General features: G+C 42.4%; 1 protein-coding gene across 5 annotated transcripts in view; it reads left to right on the top strand.

Moving 5' to 3' along the window:
* LOC133973133 (intersectin-2-like) overlaps nucleotides 1-20,227 on the top strand; it is a 36,536-nt gene extending 16,309 nt beyond the window's left edge. For 2 of the 5 annotated variants that reach the window (XM_062410787.1, XM_062410786.1), the window contains exons 8-39: nucleotides 1,360-1,502; nucleotides 1,761-1,824; nucleotides 2,750-2,887; nucleotides 3,000-3,106; nucleotides 3,191-3,453; nucleotides 3,536-3,685; nucleotides 3,775-3,915; nucleotides 4,019-4,106; nucleotides 4,200-4,339; nucleotides 6,424-6,563; nucleotides 6,714-7,194; nucleotides 7,340-7,509; nucleotides 7,685-7,745; nucleotides 8,715-8,941; nucleotides 9,044-9,084; nucleotides 9,180-9,346; nucleotides 9,562-9,595; nucleotides 9,676-9,821; nucleotides 11,251-11,347; nucleotides 12,297-12,488; nucleotides 12,696-12,740; nucleotides 15,777-15,898; nucleotides 16,004-16,110; nucleotides 16,582-16,765; nucleotides 16,881-16,979; nucleotides 17,090-17,257; nucleotides 17,432-17,644; nucleotides 17,848-17,969; nucleotides 18,066-18,148; nucleotides 18,790-18,873; nucleotides 18,964-19,137; nucleotides 19,493-20,227. In XM_062410787.1, the coding sequence (XP_062266771.1) occupies nucleotides 1,360-1,502; nucleotides 1,761-1,824; nucleotides 2,750-2,887; nucleotides 3,000-3,106; nucleotides 3,191-3,453; nucleotides 3,536-3,685; nucleotides 3,775-3,915; nucleotides 4,019-4,106; nucleotides 4,200-4,339; nucleotides 6,424-6,563; nucleotides 6,714-7,194; nucleotides 7,340-7,509; nucleotides 7,685-7,745; nucleotides 8,715-8,941; nucleotides 9,044-9,084; nucleotides 9,180-9,346; nucleotides 9,562-9,595; nucleotides 9,676-9,821; nucleotides 11,251-11,347; nucleotides 12,297-12,488; nucleotides 12,696-12,740; nucleotides 15,777-15,898; nucleotides 16,004-16,110; nucleotides 16,582-16,765; nucleotides 16,881-16,979; nucleotides 17,090-17,257; nucleotides 17,432-17,644; nucleotides 17,848-17,969; nucleotides 18,066-18,148; nucleotides 18,790-18,873; nucleotides 18,964-19,137; nucleotides 19,493-19,644 (4,543 nt within the window). In that variant the 3' untranslated portion in view covers nucleotides 19,645-20,227. The remainder of the gene's footprint in view (nucleotides 1-1,359; nucleotides 1,503-1,760; nucleotides 1,825-2,749; nucleotides 2,888-2,999; nucleotides 3,107-3,190; nucleotides 3,454-3,535; nucleotides 3,686-3,774; nucleotides 3,916-4,018; nucleotides 4,107-4,199; nucleotides 4,340-6,423; nucleotides 6,564-6,713; nucleotides 7,195-7,339; nucleotides 7,510-7,684; nucleotides 7,746-8,714; nucleotides 8,942-9,043; nucleotides 9,085-9,179; nucleotides 9,347-9,561; nucleotides 9,596-9,675; nucleotides 9,822-11,250; nucleotides 11,348-12,296; nucleotides 12,489-12,695; nucleotides 12,741-15,776; nucleotides 15,899-16,003; nucleotides 16,111-16,581; nucleotides 16,766-16,880; nucleotides 16,980-17,089; nucleotides 17,258-17,431; nucleotides 17,645-17,847; nucleotides 17,970-18,065; nucleotides 18,149-18,789; nucleotides 18,874-18,963; nucleotides 19,138-19,492) is intronic. The other 3 variants (XM_062410788.1, XM_062410790.1, XM_062410789.1) reach the window with 3 other exon arrangements.
* The last annotated feature ends 4,634 nt before the right edge of the window (nucleotides 20,228-24,861 follow it).

Raw genomic sequence — 24,861 nt, 5'->3', positions numbered from 1 at the left:
TGACTATATGGTAAAAAATGTATTTTACTTTATGAATCAAACTTCAAACCAACTGGAATGGCACTAATTAGAGTTCATACCTCTGCCAAGGCCCAAGAGTCCCTTATAAAACCATTTTTAATTCACTACATCTTGATTTGAATTGGCACCAAATCATACACATTTATAGATTTCAGTCTTTTAAATATGCACGATTTGTCTCATCAAAATCCAAGATATATCCTTGCATTGTTGAGGTGGAAAAAAACACTGTCTTTGAAAACGAGTCAAACGTGTTCGGGTTCTTTCTCTGTGTTTTTGTAGTTTTTGGTTAATCCTGCTGACAAACAATCAGTGGAGAGCAGTAATAACCTGACACCAGGGGAAGACATTAATGCTAACAATGACAAACGCTATAGCTGCTCATATCTTGGAGGGAAATGGACATATGAGATAATTCCTCTTTGCTAGTCTCTGATTGCATTTCATCTCTCGCTGAAATTGTTACACAGTGGTGGGACGTTGAGGATACAAAGGAGCCGTTTGGGGCAGTGTCACCGACTCAGTAGAGAAGTACACACAATGTAGTATCTAATATCCTCGATGCTCCTTATGGTGTTTTGTGTGGCTTGGGAAAAGTGTAAGAGTAGTGTCTGGTTTCATTGTTGTGAATGGCCCAGTGGTTCGTACAAAAAGTCCTGACCTCAGGTGTAGGTGGTGCAGGCCTCAATACCAGAGAGTCAAGTAAATACAGGTTGATCCACAGCTCCCAGTTCACTTTAACCTTCCACTTCTAACCATCAAACCCTCCGATATAATGATGTTTTCCATTTTTTCGGACAAATAACAAGTTTTATTATGAGGAGTTTCAACTGCGCAAGTTTATAGATGTGCAAACACACTCATACACACTCATAAACATATACCCACATTGGAAAACGCCCTTGAGCAGAGGGAGGATCCCCCTCTCCGTCTCCCATTGTCCCCATGAAACCGCTTCTTTTATTTCAGAGGAGTTTGACATGTTCCCACCCGGCCATGAAGACACATGCCTGAGACACATACTTCTCAAATGAACACCATCGACCTAATGCGTCCTCCTGCTATTCTTTGCAGAGGCATTGTTTATACTACAAACAGAATGGTTGATTAGGATTGCCTGAGAGCACAGCGCTGTCTTGTTTCCGAGAGTCATGTGGTTGTTGCACTGCGGTCCTCTGCAGCTAATTAAGAGACGAGAAATAACACCGGGGAGTCTCGGAGCAATTAGCGGTTATAAGTCGAGGCTTGAGAAAGGCACTGCTGACCACATGATGTTATACTGAAGTTTCCTTTCACATGATATTCAGGCTTTGACCGGTTCTCTTCTTCGTTTCATAGTTCAAATTCTTCCTCCACCACGTCGCTGGCCAGTAACTCCCCGAAGACGGGCGCGAGCGACTGGGCCGTCCCTCAGGCGTCCAGACTGAAGTACCGTCAACAGTTCAACACGCTAGACCAGCTCATGAGTGGCTACTTGTCAGGTGCGTCTCACACACACGCACACACACACACACACACACACACACACACACAAACCCGTGGCTGCTTGGCTGCCTCTGGGTGGTTTTGTTTAAGTTTGACTGAACCCACTCTGAGCCAGTTTCACTCCACACAAACTCTCACGTGCCCTTGTGATTGCTCTCAGCTCCACTCGAACACACACCAGACAAACACATCCACATCGGTTTGTGTGGGAAATTCACTCTGCTCTTGTTTTAAATGTAATTTTTACTTTTCAGGACCGCAGGTTAGAAATGCACTGATGGCCTCAAACCTGACCCAGACTCAGTTAGCTACCATCTGGTGAGTATAAGGTGTTTTATTTATAATCCAACTCATGAAGATGCCTGGGTGAACATTTACAGATATCATCCACAGGCTACAGCTCATATACACCATTACATGATATAAAAACTATGCTGATATTTTGGGCTCTTCACACTCTTTGCACATTATTGCCATGAGTTATATCTCTTTCTATGAACGGAGCTCTAGGCCCATATTGAAGAGAAAAAATAAATAATAACAAAAATAAAAAAGACCGTGTGGAAATAAGCAGCAGTGAGAACTCGCTGGAGTTTCACTTCAATCTTGGACCAATTTCATTGTTTCTTGAGAAACTACCAAACACTTCTCAATGGAACTTAGATGTAACCAAAAATGTCCTCCCACACAAAAGAGACTTCCTTTCCATCCATGTGTTGCTTGCTTCAGAATAAACAGTTTCTTGCTCAAAGTCCTGATCCTTATGATGATTTGTTATTTCATTTTAAGTTATACTAATTTACAAGATGCTCCACATATCTTATTTTAGCGGTGGCATCAGTGGCACATAATTAATGTGTGTTAAAAGAGTTGTTTAACATTAATGACTCATCACCGATTTTTAGTCTCTGTAAACGCATCTCCTTTGTTCTCAGCCACAGCAGGCAGATGTTTTCAGCTAACAGCTATAATAAACCCACTGTATACGGCCGGCTCAGCACCAGCCTGCAGACAGACACAGTTAGCCGCTAGTAAATGTAGCCATAATGTTGCTCTGTGTGTATTGGAAGTGTAAATAAGCAACGTTTTGCAAACCTTTCCCCTATAACTAAACTAAGTTTCCAGTATTTACTGGTTTCCAGAAACTAATGATGCTTCTATAGAATCTTTGTATTTACCTAAAAAACATGCAGATGTCAGTTTTATTGTTAACTGTGTGACCCTGTTTGTGATGTAAACATAGGACCCTGGCAGACGTGGATAAGGACGGTCAGCTACGGGCCGATGAGTTCATTCTGGCCATGCACCTGGTGGACATGGCTAAAACTGGCCGACCTCTGCCACTCACACTTCCTCAGGACTTGGTTCCTCCGTCTCTCAGGTATCACACTCACACACACACACACACAAAATCTCTCATACACACACACACAGATTGATATATTGCTGGTTTAATCATACACAACCATATATATCCCTTTTTCTTGTTTCAGAGGAGTCAAGTCCAGTGACCTTGTTAATGGAACAGGGCCCTACATAGTATCTCCCTGTTTAATCGACACGACAGAAATGGAACCTTCACCGAAAACCAAGAGCAATGGTATGGCATGCTCTGCTCACTTATTACATCTTTGACTTTTTCACCTCGCCCTGTGTTAGACATCTCTCTTCCTCCCCTTCTTAGTGTCCTTCGAGGACAAGCTGAAGGAGAACTTTGCACGAGGCAGCGCCGAGTTGGAGAAACGACGACTGGCTCTGCTGGAGGAGCAGAAGAAAGAGAGGGAGCGGAGGGATCGAGAGGAGAGGGAGGCTCAGGAGAGGAGAGAGAGGGAGGCCAGGGAGCAGGAGAACCGGAGGAGGCTGGAGGAGGAGAGGCGGTTGGAGAGGCAGAGAGAGATGGAGAGACAGAGGGAGGAGGAGAGGCTGAGGGAGCTGGAGAGGAAGGAGGTGAGTGATAGAGGTAGCCTCAGGGGAGATGTTTAGTAGCTAGATTGTCAAATATGTTGACTATGTTTCTTTACACTTTAAGGCGGCAAAGCAGGAGATGGAGCGCCAGCAGAGGGAGGAGTGGGAGCGAGGGAAGAAGGAGGAGCTGGGACGGAGGAGAGAAGGCGAGCAAGAAGAAATCTCGCAACTCAGGGCCAAAAAGAGAAATCTAGAGCTGGAGCTGGAGGCTGTGGTGAGGCTTTATTCACACACACGCGCGTGCACATTCAGGAAGGGCCCTAGTTACAGTATGGAAACCCAATGGTATCATCTGGTCTCCAGGGCAACAAGCACAAGCTTATCTCAGACCGTCTCCGTGACGCTAAGAGCAAGAGGCTCGTTCAGAAGGCCGAGGTGGATCTCATCAATCAGAAGAGGGATGAACGCATCACAGAGATCAACACGCTGCAGCTGCAGTTTGAGGTCAAACTAAATGCTTTTTTGATTCATTTCTGTCACACTTATACCATCAAATTATTCCCGATAGGATTAAATTGAGATTTTGCATTTTGGTATGGGGCCGTAGGACTGGCAGATGAAGCTGTCGCAGCTCGTCCCCGAACAACAGAGGCTGACTGAGAAGCTGCGAAACATCAACCTGAACAAAATCTCATGTGGGTAACAAATGTGCGCTTATTCAATACATGCCATTATATTGGTCACTGAATTCTGTAAGTTGTCTCTGACCCGTGTCCTTTGGCTTGTAGCTTGTGCTTTGACCTCTGTGACCTCGAACGTGACGGAGAAAGGCGGGAACTGCCGGAGGCTGAAGGACCAGCTGGACACGCTGGAGAGGGAGACCACAGACAAACTGTCTGAGATGGATCAGTATAACAAGGAGCTTAAGGTCAGTGATCAGCACAGATCGATACAGGATGTGGAGAATGATGATAATAACTGAAACATAAACCTTAACATAAAAAATCTTGTCCCTCGCTTACATATTCTGCATATTCACATTCAGCATCTGCATATAGAGATTAAGATGTTACTAATCAGCTCTATTTTAAGGAGCACATAAGAGGTAGATTCACTTATACAGTAAACATTTTACATGTCACCTGTTTGAGATTTCAGTTGGTTTCTATAAATTAACATATTTAAAGAAATCAAGATGCAGATTCTTGAAACTTGCGCTGGTTGTGAATCCATCGATGTTAACGTCAAGTTCACAATAAATCCGGAAATTCAGAAATTAGTTTTGAGCTTATACAGTGAACTCAAGTGGTGCTCAGCAGAGCGCATATCTCCACCAAGGCCCAGCACTTAAAGCTGCACAAAATTACAAGCACTCATAGATATCATTTCCCTTAAATATGCCTGATTTCCCCTCAAGATCCATGAATCATTACCAGAGACGATGGTGAACATGTCATAAAACAGTCTGTTAAAGAAAGTGATAAAAGAAATCCTGGAATCCACCCCCCTTGTCTGGATCTGTGCCAAAATTGAATGGATTCTTTCTTGGCCCATTTCCCATCCTCCTAACAAGTTTCATTGAAATCTTCTCTTCTGTTTTGGGAATTAACAATGGAAACAATTGCTGCCTAAAATAAAAAAAAAATCTTAATTATAAAGATTCGGCATTCTTTTGTACATAGTAAGCGAAAATATGTACTCATATTTATTAAAAAAATTGAATTATCATAAGAGGTATTCAAGAGGCTTCAAGAGTTTTATTTTTTATTTCTCTCTGCTTCCGTGCAGGCTTTATTGAAATAGAACAAAATCAGGGAGTTTTAAAGTGCTGCTATGAAATCTTGTTCAACTGGTCACAGTAGATCTAAAGTTTCACCCCTCAGGCAAAGAAAACATTGTAACCTTCACAATAACGCACACCACACACACACACACAGACACACATACACGGACACACAAACGGTGCCAGAGATCCTTATGATTAACTACCTGCGAAGAATGATGTCACACCCTCTTCATAATCTCTCACCAATCTGAAACTAATAACTGCAGCATCAATAAATCCTCTCTTTCTCTTTTGCTCTCTCAAGTTGTTATATTTCCTGACTTCCCTTTAAAGCTTTTAACCCCTTTCTTTCTCTCCTTTTCCTCTGCTTCCCTTTCTCTGGATGTTTTTCTTCTTATTTTTCAACCTTCTCTTCTCTGCCTCGTACGCCCGTTTCTCTCCCTGCACCATCACGCCGTGTTCTTCTTTCATAGCTTGGGGATATGGATGACTGTGTCCTGCGGGGCCTTCTGTCTCTGCTGGCCTGCCTCAACCAGCTATTCCTTCTCATCAAGGTTATCCCTCTTCTTCCTCTCTCTCTCTCTCTCCCGCTCTCTCTTCCTCTCTCTCTCTCACCTCCCACTGTGTAATAATCTTCTCCACCCCTCCCTCTTTCTCCCTTTTTTCCACCTCACCTCTTGTTTTCCCTTTAGCTGCAATCTTCCAGTCTTTCCTTTTCATCCTGTGATGATTTGATCCCTCCCTTCATCCTTGCTTTTTTTTTTACTCCGTATTAAACAGACATCTGCTTTTGGTCCCACATCTTCTTTTTTGTATTGTTGTTTCCTGCTTGGGATTTGTTCTTCTGTGTAAACAGGATGCAATCTGAGGGTAAAACACACACAAACACTGTGAGAAAATAGAAATAAACATGTACATCGAAATGCACGTTTCTGTGATTTGTTCCCTCCTTTTTTACATCAGTTTTGCATGTGCGGAATGTATTTGTGGTGTTGTATCAAACCACAAAGTGTTGATGAGGATTTAAAAGCAACTCAACAGCTGCACCAGTACTTTCTATAGATTGAGTAAAAATACCATATTCAGTACTGTACATCATCTTCATATAGCTGCTTTGTGGTTGTAGCAGAATTAAAGCTGCCAAACAGTTGTTGTGATTGTTCTGCTAGTTGACGCTTGACTCTTTATTTCTCTCTGATGCATTGGATGTTTCTTTGCTGCATCAGGAGCTGAGGGAGAAGCAGGTGAGGCAGCAGGCCCTCCTGGACGACCTGCACCGAGTCAAAGAGGAGAAGCTGAGGGAGCTGCAGAGGCGCAGGGAAGAGGAGAGAGAGAGGAGGAGGAGGGAGGAAGAGGAGGCAGCCAGGTGAGTGTGAATGTGAAAGTTACTCTTTGTTTACCTGTGTATGGTGCATTCAGCAGATTACAGATAACTGTATGCAGATTTGTATTGTGAGCTTATTGTGTGTTTTATTTTATGGAAGTTTAAATAACAATTTTAAATCACTTCCCACAGACGGGCAAAGCTAGAGGAGGAGCGGAGAGAGCAGGAGCAGAGGGAGCAGGAGAAAAGGGAGAAGGAGAGGCGGGAGAAGGAAGAGGAGGAGGCTCGGCAGAGGAGGCTCCTGGAGGAGCACAGGGCCAGGCAGAGGGAGGAGGAGGAGAGGGAGGCGCAGATTCGCCTGCGAGCAGCCCAGGAGAAAGCACAAGAGGAGGAGAGGAGAAGGCGAGAGGAGGAGGAGGAAGAGGAGAGGAAAAAAGAGGAGGAAGAGAAGAGGAAAAAGGAGGAGGGAGAGAAGAGGAAAAAGGCGGAGGAGGAAGAAGATAGAAAGCGGAAAGAGGGGGAAGAGAGGAGGAGGAAAGAGGAAGAGGAGAGAGGACAGCAGTCAACGTCGGTGGGTCAGCAAACAGTCAAGCCGACCCCGTACAGAGCCCTGTACTCGTTTGTTGCCCGCAACAAAGATGAGCTGAGCATCGACGCAGATGGTCTCATAGAGGTATGACACACACACACTAACACACACACACACATACAGTGAGGGTGTTATTGCCATCTAAATCCATAACTTGTTACTGCTGTATTAATAGTGATTTCCCCCGGTCACTGCAGTAGTGTGATTGTATTTTTTTTTCATGATGCAGGTGGATGAGAAGACTGTCGGCGAGCCGGGATGGTTATGCGGGAGTTACCACGGAAACAGGGGCTGGTTCCCCCAGAGTTATGCCGAGAAATGTCCGACGGCCTCCGGCACTGAGACGGCCCCCTCTTCCACCGGAAAAAAGTCCTGTCCACCGCCACCACTTAACAAAAGGTAATGTATCAGAAGAATCGTCTCAAACACCTTTTTTAAAAGCTTTTTCTCTGTCGGCTACTCTCACAATCACCTTGGACATTGTCATTTAAGTCATTCTTCTTGATTTTATGTTTTTTATGTTTTTATCCTTCTCTTTTCTCCTTCTCTGCTTTTTCCCCTGTGCTTTACCCAGAATCCTGGATGTGGAGGCTACAGGTGACAACCCTGCTCCTGTCCAATCAGATGCTTCACAGGTAAGAATGAAAATGCTATTTTCATTGCCTCTGAATTAGTTCCCTAAAAAAGAAATGCTTTTAATGGAAAAACCATGTGATTGAACCCATAGACTGATAGACCCAGTGTGGTTGAAACATTATCGTGACATCCAGTGGTGAAATGCCCTCAACCAATCAAGAGTCAGTCTCAGCTGTCATTCATGACGTTTCCCCGCGTTTTTAATAGCATCAAATTACTGATTAAAACCAGATTTACTGAAAAGATTAACACTTGAGCATCTATCAGTTAAGAACTGAGTAAAATGACAGAAAGCATCTCTCATAAAAATGTATCTGATATGAACTTTGAATTTTTTCTCTGATCATATCCCTTCCACTAACATGGAGGAGGCAGGGTTTATGACCTAAACTGCAGCCAACGATTTGCAACACTTTTGTCATCTATTTGACATCTGCAGCTGGATAATGACCATTAAAAGCACGAAACTCTACCTCTCAGTTCAAAAGTTGGTTTCAGCTATTTTGGAGATGTATTTGTGACCATAGCTGGGAATCCTGTGGGTGTAGTGATGCCTTCGTAGTATATCTGGGCTATGAACGGTCTTTGGCGGCCAAGGAACTAGGTCTGGCTAGGTTACACACACACACAGACACACACACACACACACACACACACACACGCACACTCACACAAACAACCACTGCTGCTTATACACTTGCACGGCTGTATATTTATAGCCATTCTCTGTTGGGAGCTTGTGTGTCGCTCTGCAGGTCACACAGACATTTACAGATCTCCATCTCCCCATAGACATTCATCAGTGTTAGTAGGTCTGGCATTTGTAGGTTATGTCTCATGGTTTGTAAGAGTCAGATCAAGTTACAACCGTGAACTGGGAGATGTTGAGTTAAAATTTTATGTGTATATGTAGATGGAATTCATATCCATAAACGAACTGTTCATTTGTGACTGCCCTCCCTCCTCAGCCCTCTGTCTCTCTGCTGGCTCGTGCCCTCTCGTCGTGGTCGGCCACTTCCGAAACTCACCTCAGCCTCTTCGCCGGCGAAGCCATCACTGCGCTGCTGAGCTTCTCCCAGGGCGACGTCATCGGCGTGCTGCAGCAGAGGGACCAGTGGTGGCTGGGCCAGCTCAATGGGACGCAGGGATGGTTCCCCAGTAGCTATGTCACTCTGGAGACAGGTGGCATCACGGAGTATGAACAAGCACTCCTGCAGACACATTAATATCTTTGAAAAAATGCATGTAAAATAATAGATGAATGTCAATCCTGACTGTGTGTTGTTCCCTTTTGTAGTGTGGATGGATTTGACACATCCGACTCTGTTCATCTGGAGGGTAGGTAAAGTTAATCAGTAAAAATTCACTAGTCAGGAATTTGATTTAAAAACTCTCAGTGACGTGTAGCTCTTCTCGTATTTAATCCCACCTAGAGTACGTGGCCTTGTACACGTATGAGAGCCCAGAGCTGGGGGACCTAACGTTTGTGGAGGGGGACGTGGTGATGGTGACGGAGAGGGAGGGAGAGTGGTGGCGAGGATGCATCGGGGACCAGACCGGCGTGTTTCCCTCCAACTACGTCAGACCTGTTGAGCCAGAGGTGAGTCACCCACGCGGTTTCCAAGGCTGACCTATATTTGGAACTTTCCTAATGGTTATAATAGAATAAATAATCATGGTGGACGGATCTGTTTGACTATCTTATAAATAAATAGATGTGCAAATATTAGGGCAGCTAGTTGACCTTCATAGCTTTATTGATTTCTTTAAAAGGTTTGTTAAAACAACATTTACTTTACCACTTTACTAATTTAGCTGTCAAGACCTGGAGCTACAGCCAAGAAGCCTGGTGAGTACGAGCACGGTGCGTCACACTTAACACTGGTTCCCTGTTACTCTGTTGACATTTCCTTGATCTACATTCATCAGCGCCTGTGTCTGCTCGGTTGACAGAGATTGCCCAGGCGGTCACCACCACCGCCACACCAACGACACATCAGCTGCATCTGTCTCCGGGGCAACTGATCGTGGTTCTGGCAAAGAACTCCACTGGCTGGTGGCTTGGGGAACTGCAGGTTGGTCACTGGAGCCTTGGTGGGGCGTCATGATAATTTAGATGATTTAAAACAGCAAGAATGATGTAAGGTTGCTGTAACTTTATCATTGCCATGGTAAGGTTTTTGCTGCATATATCCACTGTGTGTCTGTCAGACAGTAGTTAAATCTGATGGCCATTTTCAGACGGAAATATTCAAATATCCACATTCTAGGATCTTTCTCTCTGTTTGGAGGAAACCGAGAACATGTGAATGTAACATCCTAAATTATGTGAGAACATTACCTTTGTCCTGCGTAGTTACAATTGAACTTTTTTTACACACCCATATTTCTCAGTTGATAAAGAATAATAATCTCTAGATGAATTGATAATAGTATATAATGGCTAATTGGAGCCCTAATTGGTTGTTAACCAGTTTCTGTGTAATCTTCCAGGGATTCTTCAGGTTTCAACAAGGTCAATTTAGGACTTAAATATGATAATCATTACTTAAACATCACTATAACTGAAGATAAAGTAATGTAGCCCTATAGAGAATAAACTTAGAGAACACCATCTTATATCTTTAACCACAGGCAGAGACAGTGGGTGTCCATAATCTTTCCCACAGCCAAGCCGAGTTCACTGAGATACATTGTTGTCCAGGGTGTTGGTACACGATCAGTTATCAGGCCATGTTTGTCTTGCTTCTAGATTCCTTACAGCGTGCTGATATCTGTATTGTTGAGGAAGATACACACAGAGACATTACAAAAAATTGGCCAAAAAAGTATCTTAAAAGATTAAATTCATTTGAAACCATGATAGAAGTAGTGTTAACATAAAATACCTACAAAAATGTATGTAAGACATAGAGGTATATTTTTAACAACCTTTTAAGACCTAAAATTCCATTCCAAAGTCCATCTGGTAGAAATAAAGTATAAGGATGTCAGTGAAGTTAATTTGACCATTAACCTATCCATGAATTTAATCAAAGGCTTGTCTCGACATCTACAGAAGTGAGTGTTCAGTGCTGAGCCTGCAGCCGTAGCCCTGGTTCTGCAGCTCTTCATACAGTAATGAGACAGTTGGGTCAAGTTAGCAGCGAGAGGTGAACGCTGTTATTCAGATAGACCACAGCTTTGTCGAACTGCACAATTACCTCAGCAGTGAATATGTTTGGCTAAATTGCTTGGTGACGGCAGGCTGAGATATTGAACAGTATCTTTTGGTCATTACACAGACTTGAGGCTAAGCTTTGGCTGGATTTAGGGAGGCTGTGAACAAGAACTTCTGCCAAAGATCCGTCGCAGTTTAACAGTTCCACTTGAGTTACTTGCGCTGCTTCGATTTTGGACTTTCGGCACCGCGCCCCGACAAAATCAATTCATGTCTCGAGTTGGAATTCAGAAGTGAAGCGGCGGGGGATTGATTTCCTCTCACCAGCTTTTTCTCCCCTCCAGGCTCGGGGTAAGAAGCGGCAGAGAGGCTGGTTTCATTCCTCTCACGTCAAGCTGCTGGGTCCCACCAGCACCAAGCCCTCCCCCTCCCCTCTGCCAGGTGAGGGCTGACACTCTCTATACATCAATATTGAGCACAATGCATGTTTCCATATTTTTGTACTTGGATTGCTGTTTTATTGTAATTCATGACCAAAATCCATAATCGTTTCAGGTACGTGTAAATAACTGAAATGGAACTCTGTCAAGCACATACCTCCACAAAGGCCCAACAGTCCCTTTAAACTCAATCAAAGGACTCAAAGATATCAATCCTCTAAATGTGCTGTTTTTTTGTTTGTTTTTTATCAAGATCCATGAATTTCGTGAGAACTCAGTGAAAATGTTAAAAATAGTCTCGCAATATTTAAGAAAGTCAAAATAGATTCCTGGATTCAACCGGATGTACGCCAAAATGTAATTGGTTCTTTCTTCGCCCATGTCTGATCCTTTTGTGTTCAGTTCTGTCGTTTTTGCAAAACCAACCGACCAATAAATAAATGGAACGAGCGAAACCATAACCTCATCTGCTGTTGTAATAATACAGGGCTTGGATTAACCTGGCAACCCGGCTAATATCTGTGTTTTCAATTCTGTGTCTCTCATTTGAAATATTAATTCATGCGTGAAATAAGGGTGCAGCCAATGCCACTAAATCACTGTTCTTCCATGTAGATGTGATTAACCTTTGGAATGAGTTAACCATTAAATGCCCTCCAGTTATACAGAATTGCTGGTGTAGTGCATTGATTTGCTTTGCACATATCCAACTAGTTTAGCATAATTGTTTCCATTATAATCTGTAAAAAGCTTCTATAAATTAGTATTTCTGAGAACACACGGAAATGTCCAGCTGATCACTTCTTACAGCTTGTGAAAAATGTTCTCAACTACACAAACTATTTAATATATGAACATATTTGTGTAGAACTCCGTTGCCCCTAAAAAGAGCTGATTGAAAAAAATAAAGTTTCTCTATTAACACACCTTTTGTGCCGCTGATCCCTCAGTGTGCCAAGTCATCGCCATGTACGACTACGCCGCTGCCAGTCGGGACGAGCTGAGCTTCTCCAAGGGTCAGCTGATCAGCATCCTGGACAAGACCAACCCCGACTGGTGGAAGGCCGAAGCCAACGGGGTCACGGGCCTGTTGCCCACCAACTATGTCAAGATGACGACAGAGTCCGACCCCAGTCAGCAATGTGAGTAAACCTGACCGGGTTATTTAAACATCTACATGAACAATTTATTCTCAGACGGACACTGTTTTTCTGTCATAGAATTTGAGAGAAAATCAATAGTTCACACATTCAGTTTGAATTGATTCGGGAGTGCTGTTCCCCAGCGATAGAAGCAAACCTCCCTCGTGCTGCTGTAAAATCTCATTGGTTTGACTTGGTTCACTCCAGGTTCTCTAGATCCCTCATCCATGTCAGAGCATGGAGAGAGTGAGGGTAAGTGTTCAAAGGAGGTGTGGTGTCTGTCAGTCACTGTGGCATCACTGGTGAACATAAAACCCATCGCACTTAAAAGGCTCAATCCCCTACATTTTGTTAGTGTCATACTTCAATCTCGCATCTCGTTGAATAAACAAGAATAAAGTTGAATAAATGCTTCATTTTCAATCCATTAATGGATCAGGCCTTTTAAGTATTCATAAATCAACTGCATAATAAAAAAACGAATAATTTCAAGGAATAGTTTGTCTTTTTGTTTTGATGCTGGGAGCTGCAGAGAGTTAGATAAGAAGACGCCGCTCCCAAGGCTGTGTATTACATAGGAAGCTAACAGGGCCAAGTACAGCTAGCTGTCCATTAGCATAGCAGGAGGACAACGTTAGCCTGGCTATTTTAAAAGTTATGAAGTAAAATAACCCACAATGAATCATACATTATGTTTAGAAACTTTAATAATAATGAACTAAATGTACATAGGGTAGCTAAAAAGGCTAGCTGTTTTACCTTGTTTCCAGTCTTGATGCTAGGTTAGCCACCTACTTAGTGCCTTGCAGCTTATTCCCCAAAATAACATGACACAAATTGATCAATCTTCTCTTCTAACTCTCAGCGAGAAAGTGAAACGTATTCCTCAAAATGACAAACTACTCCTTTTAAAATGCGTGTTTACAACTAATCACTGGGTGCAGAAAACGGAACAAACATGGATAAGCTTCAAATCAAACCGGTTGAATGAAACGTCTCTCCTCCCTGATCAGTCGTGTTTTTCAGATTAAAGTTTAATTTTAACTGGAATGTACGATCACTGCACTGTTGGGATGGGTGTGATGCCTCTCGAGGATATAACCTCTGCTCACTGCTCTGATATTGAATAATCAAAGAGCCCGATTTGAAGCAGGAAGTGTGAAATCATATTCGTAGCTTGCATGTTCTTACAGCAGCGGGTCCCTGTTAACAAGCGTTAACACACTGGACGTTTAATTAGTGTGAAACCTAATGGACACGTCCCGACTCGTACAAGAAATGACCCTCACGCTCCGGCTGACGCGCCTCGCAATAACATTTGCATTCGCAGAAAATGCATTATTAATGGACCTGCATTAATATTCAAACTATATTAATGTCTGCTGTCTCTCCGTCTCTCCTTCATCTCACTCACCTCACCCCCTCCCCCCTCCCGCTCCTCCACTTCATTTCTCTTTTTTTTTGTTTTTTTTCCCACCTTTCCTCCGTAGGACAGTAATGCCGGTTTTCCTCTCGTCTTCTCCTCCTTTTCCTCTTCTTCCCACTCGTCTTCCTCCTCCCTTCTGTCCGAGCCGATCCGAATTGCCCTGTCGCAACAGGAGGCCCGGCCGCCGGCAAGAACAGCCCAGCTCTGCGCTTTCCATCCCTACTCCTCTAGGACTGTGATCCTCTGCGCTCCTCTGTTTTTGTTCTTTTTTTTAATTTAAATTTCTCCCTCTGTCCTTTCCCTATTAATAGGCTTTCATTTCTCACCCCGATCCCCCCTTGCTCTCTCCTGGCCTATGTTTCCATGGATGCTTCTTTAATTAACCAATGAACTAACCAAGGGAGCGGGGCAGAGGCAGCTAGACACGAAAAGCATAGAACGTGAACTCTTCCTGAAGAAGAATGGAAATATGAATTGTAGAAGTTCAGTTGCAAATTATTATTTAAAAACTAAGTATATGGAATCAGACTGAAGTCGTTTAGTTTTTCTAAATTAAATTATGAAGGAGTACGATAAAGAGTTTTATAACTGAGGGTCGCTCAGTCTTGCACTAACAACATTGAAACCTTGCTCTAAATGGACCAACGTGAAGACTCACTGTTGCTTAAATCACCAGTAACCTTGACTGCTACATGCTAACACATTGCTTGAATTAAAAACTGATTGTGTTACTGTCGCTTCTTATACACGATTTAAACGGTTTATTATTAATGCTGTCAAGTATTTAAAACTGAGGCTCATCCTGTGCGGATCTGTGATACCACCAGCAAAAAAACACGAACATACATTAGCATAGGAAAATAATAAAAAATGTCAGAATAAAATCATGATATTACAAGAACGCACCTTTTTCACAGGAGCCATTTTAACATGAAAGAGTCCGTAAACACAGGTGTAACTATTCGTATTAATTAAGGCTCTATCGAAATAGGGCACAACCAAATTAATTTGATTAGTAACACCGGTGTTTAACTACTAATTCATGACAAAATGGCTGCCATGAAAAAGGCACAATAGCGTGAGAGGAAAGTTGTAATATTTTGAAAATAAAGTCATAATATTATGAGAGTAATGTTTAGGCCTTGTGTCTTTTTGGGGTGGGGGGAACATTGTAGGAACAGCCATTCAGATCCGACTGCAGGGCAATAGACGGGGTTTTTTGTCATTTTTAAAGAAACTGAGAGATTGGTAAAAGATTTTAGAACTAGAAGGAATGGAACTCCAGCGAGCGTGGGTTTTCAAAAATCTTTTAACGTGGCCCTCACCATCTGTCACACATTGCGTAACAACTGTTGTGCGTAGATTCGGAGAAAATGACTCCACACTGCTGAAATGTTTGTCTCACATCATTACAACTATTTTTCAAGTTTGAACCTAACCAAAGACTTGAACTACCGACTGAGTCTTCCACTGCTCTTTCACCCAAGCATTAGCTACTTTATTCATTCACACCTATGCAATCATTCGGAGTGAAAGGAGCTTCATTTATCCGTGCTACAGACTCATTGTTAGCAGTGTTGTCAGCGTTAGCATTGCCCGGTATGTTCCTTTTAACTTCATGTACTGCGACAACAGCGTGCCTCACACTTGTCTGTGCATTAAATGTAAATAAAATCCCATAAAACTGATAATAAAGGGAGATTTTAACATGTTGATGCGCGTAGTGATTATTGTGTTGTCTCGCAGCTGACGGCAAAGCGTTTGTGCGTGTGTTTGCGTGGCACATGCTGCTTGTTTGGGCATGTATGCATGTCTGCATGTGTGTGTCTGTTTGCACGGGCATGTGTGTGTGTGCACTTCAGGGTGTGCGGACCTGATGACGCTGGACACCATGACCCCTCAGGAGAGGAAGAGACAGGGATACGTCCACGAGCTCATCCAGACGGAGGAGACTTATGTGGAGGACCTAGAGCTGGTACTAGAGGTACGATAAAAGCTCAGGGATATTTAGATATTGTAAGAATTTCTCTGGAATTTGAAGCACTGATGTTTCTGTCTCTTCCTGTTACTCTTTGTTGATGTATCTCAGGTTTTCTACAAGCCCATGTCGGAGTCAGGCCGTCTAACAGAAGCTGAGATGGCTGTGATCTTTGTTAACTGGAGGGAGCTGATTATGTGTAACACAAAATTTCTGAAGTAGGACACCCCCCCAAAAACACACACACACAAATACACACATACACACACTGAATAAAGGAATAAATTTACTGTTTGATTAATTCAGATAATTTTGGAAAGTTCAGCCAAAATTCACAAAAAGAACTCATGAAGCAAGAAATATCATCAAGATCTAAATTCTTTGGACAATTTGCTGTAATCTCACTCAGACATATCTGGAGCAACTGGCTCACACCTCAATATGATTTTCAGGAGAAAGTCTAGAATTCAGTGAATGTCTAAAAGCAGCAAATCACACACAACTGCCTCAATGAGCTCAAAATCAGAGCAACAAGACTTGACACTTTAGATTTCACAAGCCCGGTGTCTTTGTGGGTTTGATATTTTCCGTTTAAGATGACTTTTTACGTCTGTCTCGGTAGCAAATGGATGAAGATGTAACAATCCTCTTTGTGTGTAACATCATCATCGTCTTCATCTGTGTCTCAGGGCCCTGCGGGTCAGGAAAATGACCGGAGGAGAGAACATGCCGGTGGAGCTCATTGGAGACCTGCTGGAGTCAGAGCTCGCGCACATGCAGCCCTACATCCGCTTCTGCTCCTGCCAGCTCAACGCCGCCGCCCTGCTGCAGAGCAGAACCTACAACCAGCCCGACTTTAAAAACTTTCTCAAGGTAATAAATGTCGGTTCCGCAGGAACCGACATTTAAAAAAAGGGGCCAAAACACAAAGGGCACACATGGCTTTGTGTAAGTCTTCATCTCTGACTGTTTGCCTCCTCCTGAGCAGAAGATCGCCACTAACTACCGCTGCAAAGGAATGCCGCTGTCAAGCTTCCTCCTCAAGCCCATGCAGAGGATCACACGCTATCCCCTGATCATCAAGAATGTACGTGCCGCCTGCTCTTTATGTGTCCATTGACAAAAATCCACACCCACTACTTTTTTCTCCGTTACTCATTGTTGCCACATCTCTCTTGTCCACTTCCTGTTTGTCAGATCCTGGAGCACACCCCAGAGGACCACGTGGACCGCGGGCCCCTGAGGCAAGCTCTGGAGCGAGCTGAGGAGCTGTGCTCTCAGGTCAACGAGGGCGTCAGGGAGAAGGAGAACTCGGACAGGCTGGAGTGGATACAGAGCCACGTCCAGTGTGAGGGCCCAATAGAGGTAAACCCACCTAGAGAAGAGACACGCAGCACGAACCATGGGGTTTGTAGGTTATGTTACCACTGCAGTATAGCACAGTTCAGTCGATCATACTCCACTAAGCTTCTTTACTGTACCTGTTTCCTTTCCTCCATCTCTCTTCCTCACCGTTTACTGTCTCGCCGTCTCTTCCAGCACTTGGTGTTCAACTCGCTAACGAACTGCCTCGGGCCCCGCAAGCTGCTCCACAGCGGCCGCTTGTGCAAAACCAAGAGCAGCAGGGAGCTGTGGGCTTTCCTCTTCAGTGATTTCCTCCTCCTCACACACAGCGCCAAACCCTTCTCTTCCTCGGGATCAGACAAGCTCTTCAGCCCCAAGACCAACATACAGCTGAAGATATACAAAACAGTAAGTGAGAGGCGCGGTGCTTTTCTTACACAAGGGGATGTGATATGTAAAACCACATGGTGTTTAAGCAGTACTTGTTTTTTTGATTATTTACAGGAAACAGCTGTTTGTAGCAAATTGAAATGTTCTATAATCCATGTCCCTCATTGTTTTTCTTCTTGTGAGCACTGGTCCATTCATCATCTGTTTATTTTCTTCTCCAGCCACTTTTTCTGAATGAGGTTTTGGTGAAGACGCCCCCCGACCCGTCCAGCGATGAGCCACTCTTCCATGTCTCGCACATCGATCGCGTCCACGCGCTAAAAACTGAGACCTTGAACGAGAGGTACACGTGGACATGAGACGTCTGCAAATATCTCAACAAAGACCTAATGATTCCGTCTGAAATATTCACAGGTTTACTGATATTTGTTTTTTGTAGGGCAACATGGGTCCAGAAAATCAAAGCAGCATCCGAACATTTCATTGAAACCGAGAAGAAGAAGCGAGAGAAGGCTTACCAAGGTAAACACAGAAACTGTTTCACCTGATCACACCAAAGAAATAAAAGTTCAGTCCAAATCTTATATTGCAGTTTCTAAAAACAAAATACCTCATGACGTTATACTGTGTGATACAACTCATTTTACTACTTAGGACTAAAGGAGGTATTGTACGAATTTGAGTGTAATCTAATTTAAATATCCAATATATTAATGTGGATAATCTTCACCATAGCATCATTGCATCCACTCTATAAAAGTACAAGCAAATTTGCAATTTTTTTTTTTAAATGAAGACATCCTTAATAAAAAGCCTAATATGAAAGTTTGTACGTAAAACATTTTTTAGATTGTATGTTATGATGTAAAGTCAACTCTAAGACAATATCAGCTTTTTTCATAATAGCCTGAAAGATCCATGTATTAGTCATTTTATATATATATATATATAATAACTAATACATGGATCTTATATATATATATGTCTCTACCTACTCAACTGTGAAAGTAACCATTTGTATTTGTGTGATTTAGTTTTCTCAATAATTTGTGTAAATTAGGACTAAAATATAAATATGAGGTGAGGTGAGTCATTTTCCTACAGTCTCTTACCACACCTGTTGAGTGTTGTTGGTTTAAATATAATGACCCTGTTTGTTTTAGCACGTTCCCTGAAGAGCAGCGGTATCGGACGACTGCTGGTGACTGTCACCGAAGCTCAAGAGCTCAAGGCCTGTAAACCCAACGGTGAGCTCCGGGGATGGGACACTGGAATACAGTACGTGTCTTTTAAGTGACGACTACTTTATCTCAAACACCCTCATCCTCTCTCTGCAGGTAAGAGTAATCCGTACTGTGAGCTGACCATGGGGGCTCAGTGCTACACGTCCCGGCCCGTCAGCGACACTCTGAACCCTAAGTGGAACTTCAACTGCCAGTTCTTCATCAAGGACCTCTACCAGGACGTCCTGTGCATCACCGTGTTCGAGAAGGACCAGTTCTCACCTGATGGTCAGTGGAGAAAACACACACACTGAATTGATGAGAGGGCTTTTTGTTTAGATTGTGCTGCCAGTACAGAATGAAGGAGACCCACTGGTTGTTTGCCAGGGTCTGATGACTGCTTTTGATTTGTAAGAGCACATTTTCGATTAAGCATCAGATGTTGTGCTATTGTTTTGTGTTTGTTACTGTCTGGTTCTCTGTGTTCTTTTTGCCTTGAGCGTGATTTTGTTGTGGCTCCCAAACGTTTAATTATCGGCCAGCTTTAACTTTCAGACCTTCAAAGCCCCTTGAAGTGGTCTGTTAAATTTACGTTGAAATCTCATTTTTGCATTTTCACTAAATGGCCGTTTTCTGCCTCCAGATTTCCTGGGTCGGACTGAAGTTCCCGTGGCGACTATAAAGAAAGAGATGGAGAGCAAAGGTGCTGCGAACCGACGCCTGCTGCTACACGAAGTGCCCACCGGAGAAGTCTGGGTCAAACTAGACTTGCAGCTTTACGAGCCGAGCAAATGAGGACAACGCACAGCTGAACACTCCCTCGAGCACAGACTCTCTTTTTAAAGTGATGATCAGAAGTCCTTTCAATATGAAGATACAGTTAAAGAGCCTAAAAGGGGGCCTGTTTGGGGCAGTGAAAACAACCACCACTGCCTTGTTTTGGTCTGAGCCACCAGGACCCACCTAACCTACGTCAAACAGATAGGTGAATGAAACCTTTGCCTAAATGAAAAAATGAAAACAATGGAGATGTGTCTTCAGAGGTAGCAATTTATTGTGGTAAAGGGAATTCTTACTACAAACAGAACTGCAGAAAATGCGATTTTAATTTGCCAATACTTGAATGTTTGACAGAAATGCCTTAAAATGTAGGCAGGACGTTTTTGTATCATATATACAAATTTGTATACAATACCATTTCACTTTCAATGAAGGGATACAGCCTGAATGTGTCTTCACATGCCCTGTTATAATTACAAAATGCCATACACATACATTTCGATGTTGCACACTACTGTAGAATATAATTTCAGAGGTTACCTCATGGTGTAAGGAAGTACGCCATTAATGCTAAATAAAATGGCAGGAATAAAAAACAGTGAGCATTGTTTCTTTTATTTGTTACTTGTTGTGGCTGTTGCACATTCTTGTTCACCTGATCAAACTCTGAAGTAGTTCCATCTAAAGAATTAAGGTGAAGATTTGTGATTTAACTTGGATGTAGCCGAGGCCTACGCAGCTGTTGACCTGCAGGTTGTTTGCCACATCCACACGCAGAGAACCAGCAGCTGCTCCGACCACACCTTCCATCCCGTGTGGGAGTCGCACTGATGTGCTGGTTTCGAATCAAGCCTGCATGAGAGACATTTTTACACAACGTTCCTTCTCTCTTGCCTCCTCTCCCTTACTTCTTACTGCTGGGATTCTAAAGTACCACACCGTCGACGCACATCCTCCAGTGTGACAGAAAACATGGTGATTTATTAATGATTAAATTCTTTAAATGTTGTACCTGCTGGCAAGAGTTCTTCTGGATACAGAGCCGGGATAATTGGGGGAAGCCTGTAGAGATGTGTTGGCCTGAGGCGTCACAGACTCGCTGATCACTCTGATCCTCCACTTGTCTTACTTCCTGAGATGGAACCAAAGACTGTGTATAATTCTGTGTCTTTGAAGAGGATTAGTATAATATCACATTCACTGGCATGGACCACACCGAAAAGATTTACCTTTTTAATCTTTTAATGGAATTCAGTTGTATTGGATATTGCGGATGGATGTGGAGGACGAGGATGTAGATGCATATACTGTACCGACCATAGCTAAGGACAATTTTAACCATCTAGCTAAAATGCTAAAATGAACAATATAAAAGTGGAGAGGAATCATAAAGATTGTATTGCCTATGAATACAATGTGTATTACATTACATTTCATTTAGCTGACACTTTTATCCAAAGCGACTCACAATAAGTGCATTCAACAATGAGGGTTCAAACCCAGAACAACCAGAATCAATTGAAAACATTTAAAACAGGAAGTTAACATTGTTTAGTTACAACCAGAGCCTAACCCATATATTAATAAGAATAAACAATGCAGAAAAGATGTAATATAAATAATTATATCATAATTGAAGTTATGGTTAAACTGTAAAGTATTAAGCCTCAATATATTTCTTTGCCATAATGGTTTGATAACATCTTAGGAATTGTGGATAGATCGGTATTGGAAATATTTTTCTCCCATATAACAGTATACTAATCTTAATACTGTGATCAGAAACTATGTAAAAACACACTGTAGTTACTGTCTGCACCGCAGGGTTGAACGTATTAACAATATCATGCAGTTAGTTTGAAATGACCGCAATGACTGGATTCTAACTAAATATAGTTTTATGACAGTTAATTTTTCCCACTGTGAATACCAAAGTGCACGAAAACATAAACTGCAAAGACACATCCTGATTGATAACTCCTTGAAATTCCCTGCTTCAGTTTACAGAAGGACAGGAAACCAGACCCATCAGCGAGCTCGTGTTTATTCTCTTGGTGAATCGGTCGGTTGCTGCCAGCTACAGACACAATCACGCAGGTGGGTGACAGACCAGACACAAACATGTAGAAGTGGTGACAGAGTCCAGAACGACAGCCAGTGACGGGTCGTGTCACTCCCTGGAAACATGAGCTCTTTTCTTACTGTTACACAAACATACACTGAATATGATGGTCGACATGTGAGAGCAGCATGGAGATTCAATCTGACAGATACCAGTATGAAGATGGCAGCTCTTCACTGTGCTTTTTGTTGTGTTTGTCTGAAATAATATAACTATCATGATTTCAATGTGCTCCATGGGTTTCTATGCCTGGTTGTTTCTTGGTTATATAGACTGGATAAAGACACGGATGACATGAGAGCTCCACCTGGTGGCTGGCTGCAGTATAGGTTAGACACTCTGCCTCCTACATGTTAGTAGATGGCAACTGGCTGAAACTACAAAGTCAAAGAACTCGTCAAATTCATTTAATCTCAAAGAGGATATTCGTTCATCTGCTGCTAAAGAAATTGGAATTGTTCGAGTGTGTGTGATATTAGTACTGAGGCTCCATCCCCTGATTCCTGCTACACAGACTCTGGCTCCTTATTATGTTATTGGTGCAAGATGGCATCATTTGGGGGGTTTGGTGGGGGGTCTGGTAGTCGGTTGGCTGGATTGAGCACCAAGCATTCTATTCTGTTGTCACTTACGTGAGGATAACAGCAGCTGAACCATATCTGTCAACGACTCAAATCCCTCTTCATCCATCTACCGTAAGAGACGGAGATTCCCACGTCGTACATTCAGAGATGTCAGTGGAGAGACAGAGCAGAGAGAGGAGCAGCCATGCATCCCACTCGCTGCCAAACACCGCAGACTGGCAGGAGGAGAGAGGTTCTCTCTGACATTTAACGACTGGTGATAAAGCGGGAGGGCAACAGGATAGAGTGACAGAGTCCATGTAAGACAGTAACATTTCTATATATCATACTTTCAAACAGTAAACTTACATCTTGCTCTAAGTTCAGGATTAGCCCCAAGTAAATGTAGTGTGTGTGTTGTGTGTGTGTGTGTGTGTGTTGTGTGTGTGTGTTTGTGTTCGAGTGTGTGTGTGTTTGTGTATAACAGGCTCAATGTAATTGATTTAACCCTTGTATGGTATTCGTGTTTTGGTCACTCAGCCAATGTTCGCGGGTCTGGTGGACCCACTGCATTATTCGGTCTTTCAATCAATAAAGCTACAACAATTTTTGTAAAAAATACTTAACAGATGTTTACTTTATCCCAATTACAAGCAATATAAACAGCATATATGTTTAATATTTGTTATTTACCCCTGTTAAATCACATTAATGAAAAAGAGTGCTTTTCGTTTTTTGTGAAAAAATGCAATAATGAAAGAAACATCAATTATAATCAAGATATGATTAGAAAAAAAAGTTTTGCCTGGATTTGGGACTGTCTACAGATTCACTTTTTACGTAGCTGGCTGATGGTCAATCTCATCCTCTTCTTCAAGCTCACTGTCAGAATCTGAATCTACAGAAACATGATCTTCATATTCTGAAAACTCTTCCCCTTCATTATCTACCAAGGATGTTCTCTCTTCAAAAATCATTTCTAAGGCCCTCTGAGCAGAGAACCTTTTTGCCATCTTCAAGGATTGTGATAAGAAGCCCGATTGTCAAAGCTATTTATTTGTTGTATCCCGGCCCCAATTTGCATATCGGGGGCGGGATTTCCTGCAAGATCCTCTGTCTTGCATGAAACATATATATTTTATATAGAACAAGGGCGGGATACAACAAGCCTTAGAAATTATTTTTGAAGAGAGAAAATCTTTGGAAGTCAATGAAGGGAAGAGTAGAGAATATGAAGATCATGTTTCTGTCAATTCAGAGTCTGACAGTAAGTTTGAAGAAGAGGATGAGATTGACCATCAGCCAGCTACGTAAAAAGTGAATCTGTAGACAGTCCCAAATCCAGGCCAGGCCATCAGCAGCCAACATATGGATGTCAAAAAATTATGAAATTGAATGGTCTTTTTGCACTTTAGCCACCCCGCATGGCTACCAATGTATTAAGGATGCAACCAGGGCAGACACGGATAGCAGTGACTCGTGCAGGACATCAAGACTTCTTACGAGCTTTTCATTACGAAAATCATTCTGGATTGCACTAATTTGGAGGGACAGCGTGTTTTCGTAAAAAGCTGGAATGAGATGGACCAAACCCATTTATTTCCATACTTTGAGGTTCTTATCCTTGCCGGAGTTTTCAAGTCCAAAGGGGAATCAACATAATCCCTGTGAGATGCAGGAACTGGCAGAGAACTTTAACGTAAAATGTGCAGGAATGTGGGAGCAGAGGTGCTTGAAATGTACAATTTAACACTTTCTGTAGTCCTGGGTCCAGTGGACCCGAACACCTCATATGTAATGTAAATGTGTAGGTGGGGTACAGTCACTTAAAATATGTTATTTTATATGTTCATCACAGAAAATGAGCCAAGGCCAATGAGTCTCAGGTTGAAAAAAAGGTTGAAAAAAATATTTATCGCATCATTTTTCTTTTAGCAAACATTGAAAACGGGTCCCACAGACCCGAACACCATACAAGGGTTAAATAACTGATAATAACAATAATCGACTTAATTTACAGAGCAAATTTCAAATCAAATTTAAAAAAGTGTTACACAAGTTAAAAATGAAGAATTGAATCAAACCACAGAAAACATGATCCAATATCAACAGGAACCTCTTTGTTTTGGGTTTGAAACTCGTCTCATTAAACTGTGAAGCAGCCTCAGGTGTCTACACACCTACCAGAACTACCAAATAATTTTATATATTTGCACATACATATACATCTTTGTGTGTATATATATATACTTACTATAATAAATAAATACATATTAATATGTTAATATTTAATAAAACATAACATATAATTTATATATGAATGAGTAATACATATATGTATCTCGCTTTTAAATCTATTTTAAGTTGCTTCAGGATGCGTCCAGCTCTCCTGGCACCAGGTGCGTCTAGACTCTAGACAGACCTGGGCACAGACTGTTTATCCACCAGGTGACAGACTTCATTTCCTCACACACTGGGACAAATCTGGACAGGAGAAAGTCAGTAGTTTTTCTAAGCTGATGAATGTTTGGTATTTAAAATATATCT

The sequence above is a fragment of the Platichthys flesus genome, chromosome 18 (genome assembly GCF_949316205.1).
Source record: "Platichthys flesus chromosome 18, fPlaFle2.1, whole genome shotgun sequence".
Lineage (NCBI taxonomy): Eukaryota > Metazoa > Chordata > Actinopteri > Pleuronectiformes > Pleuronectidae > Platichthys > Platichthys flesus.
Note: the sequence above shows the minus strand (reverse complement) of the source record. Positions and strands in the feature narration are given on the sequence as shown.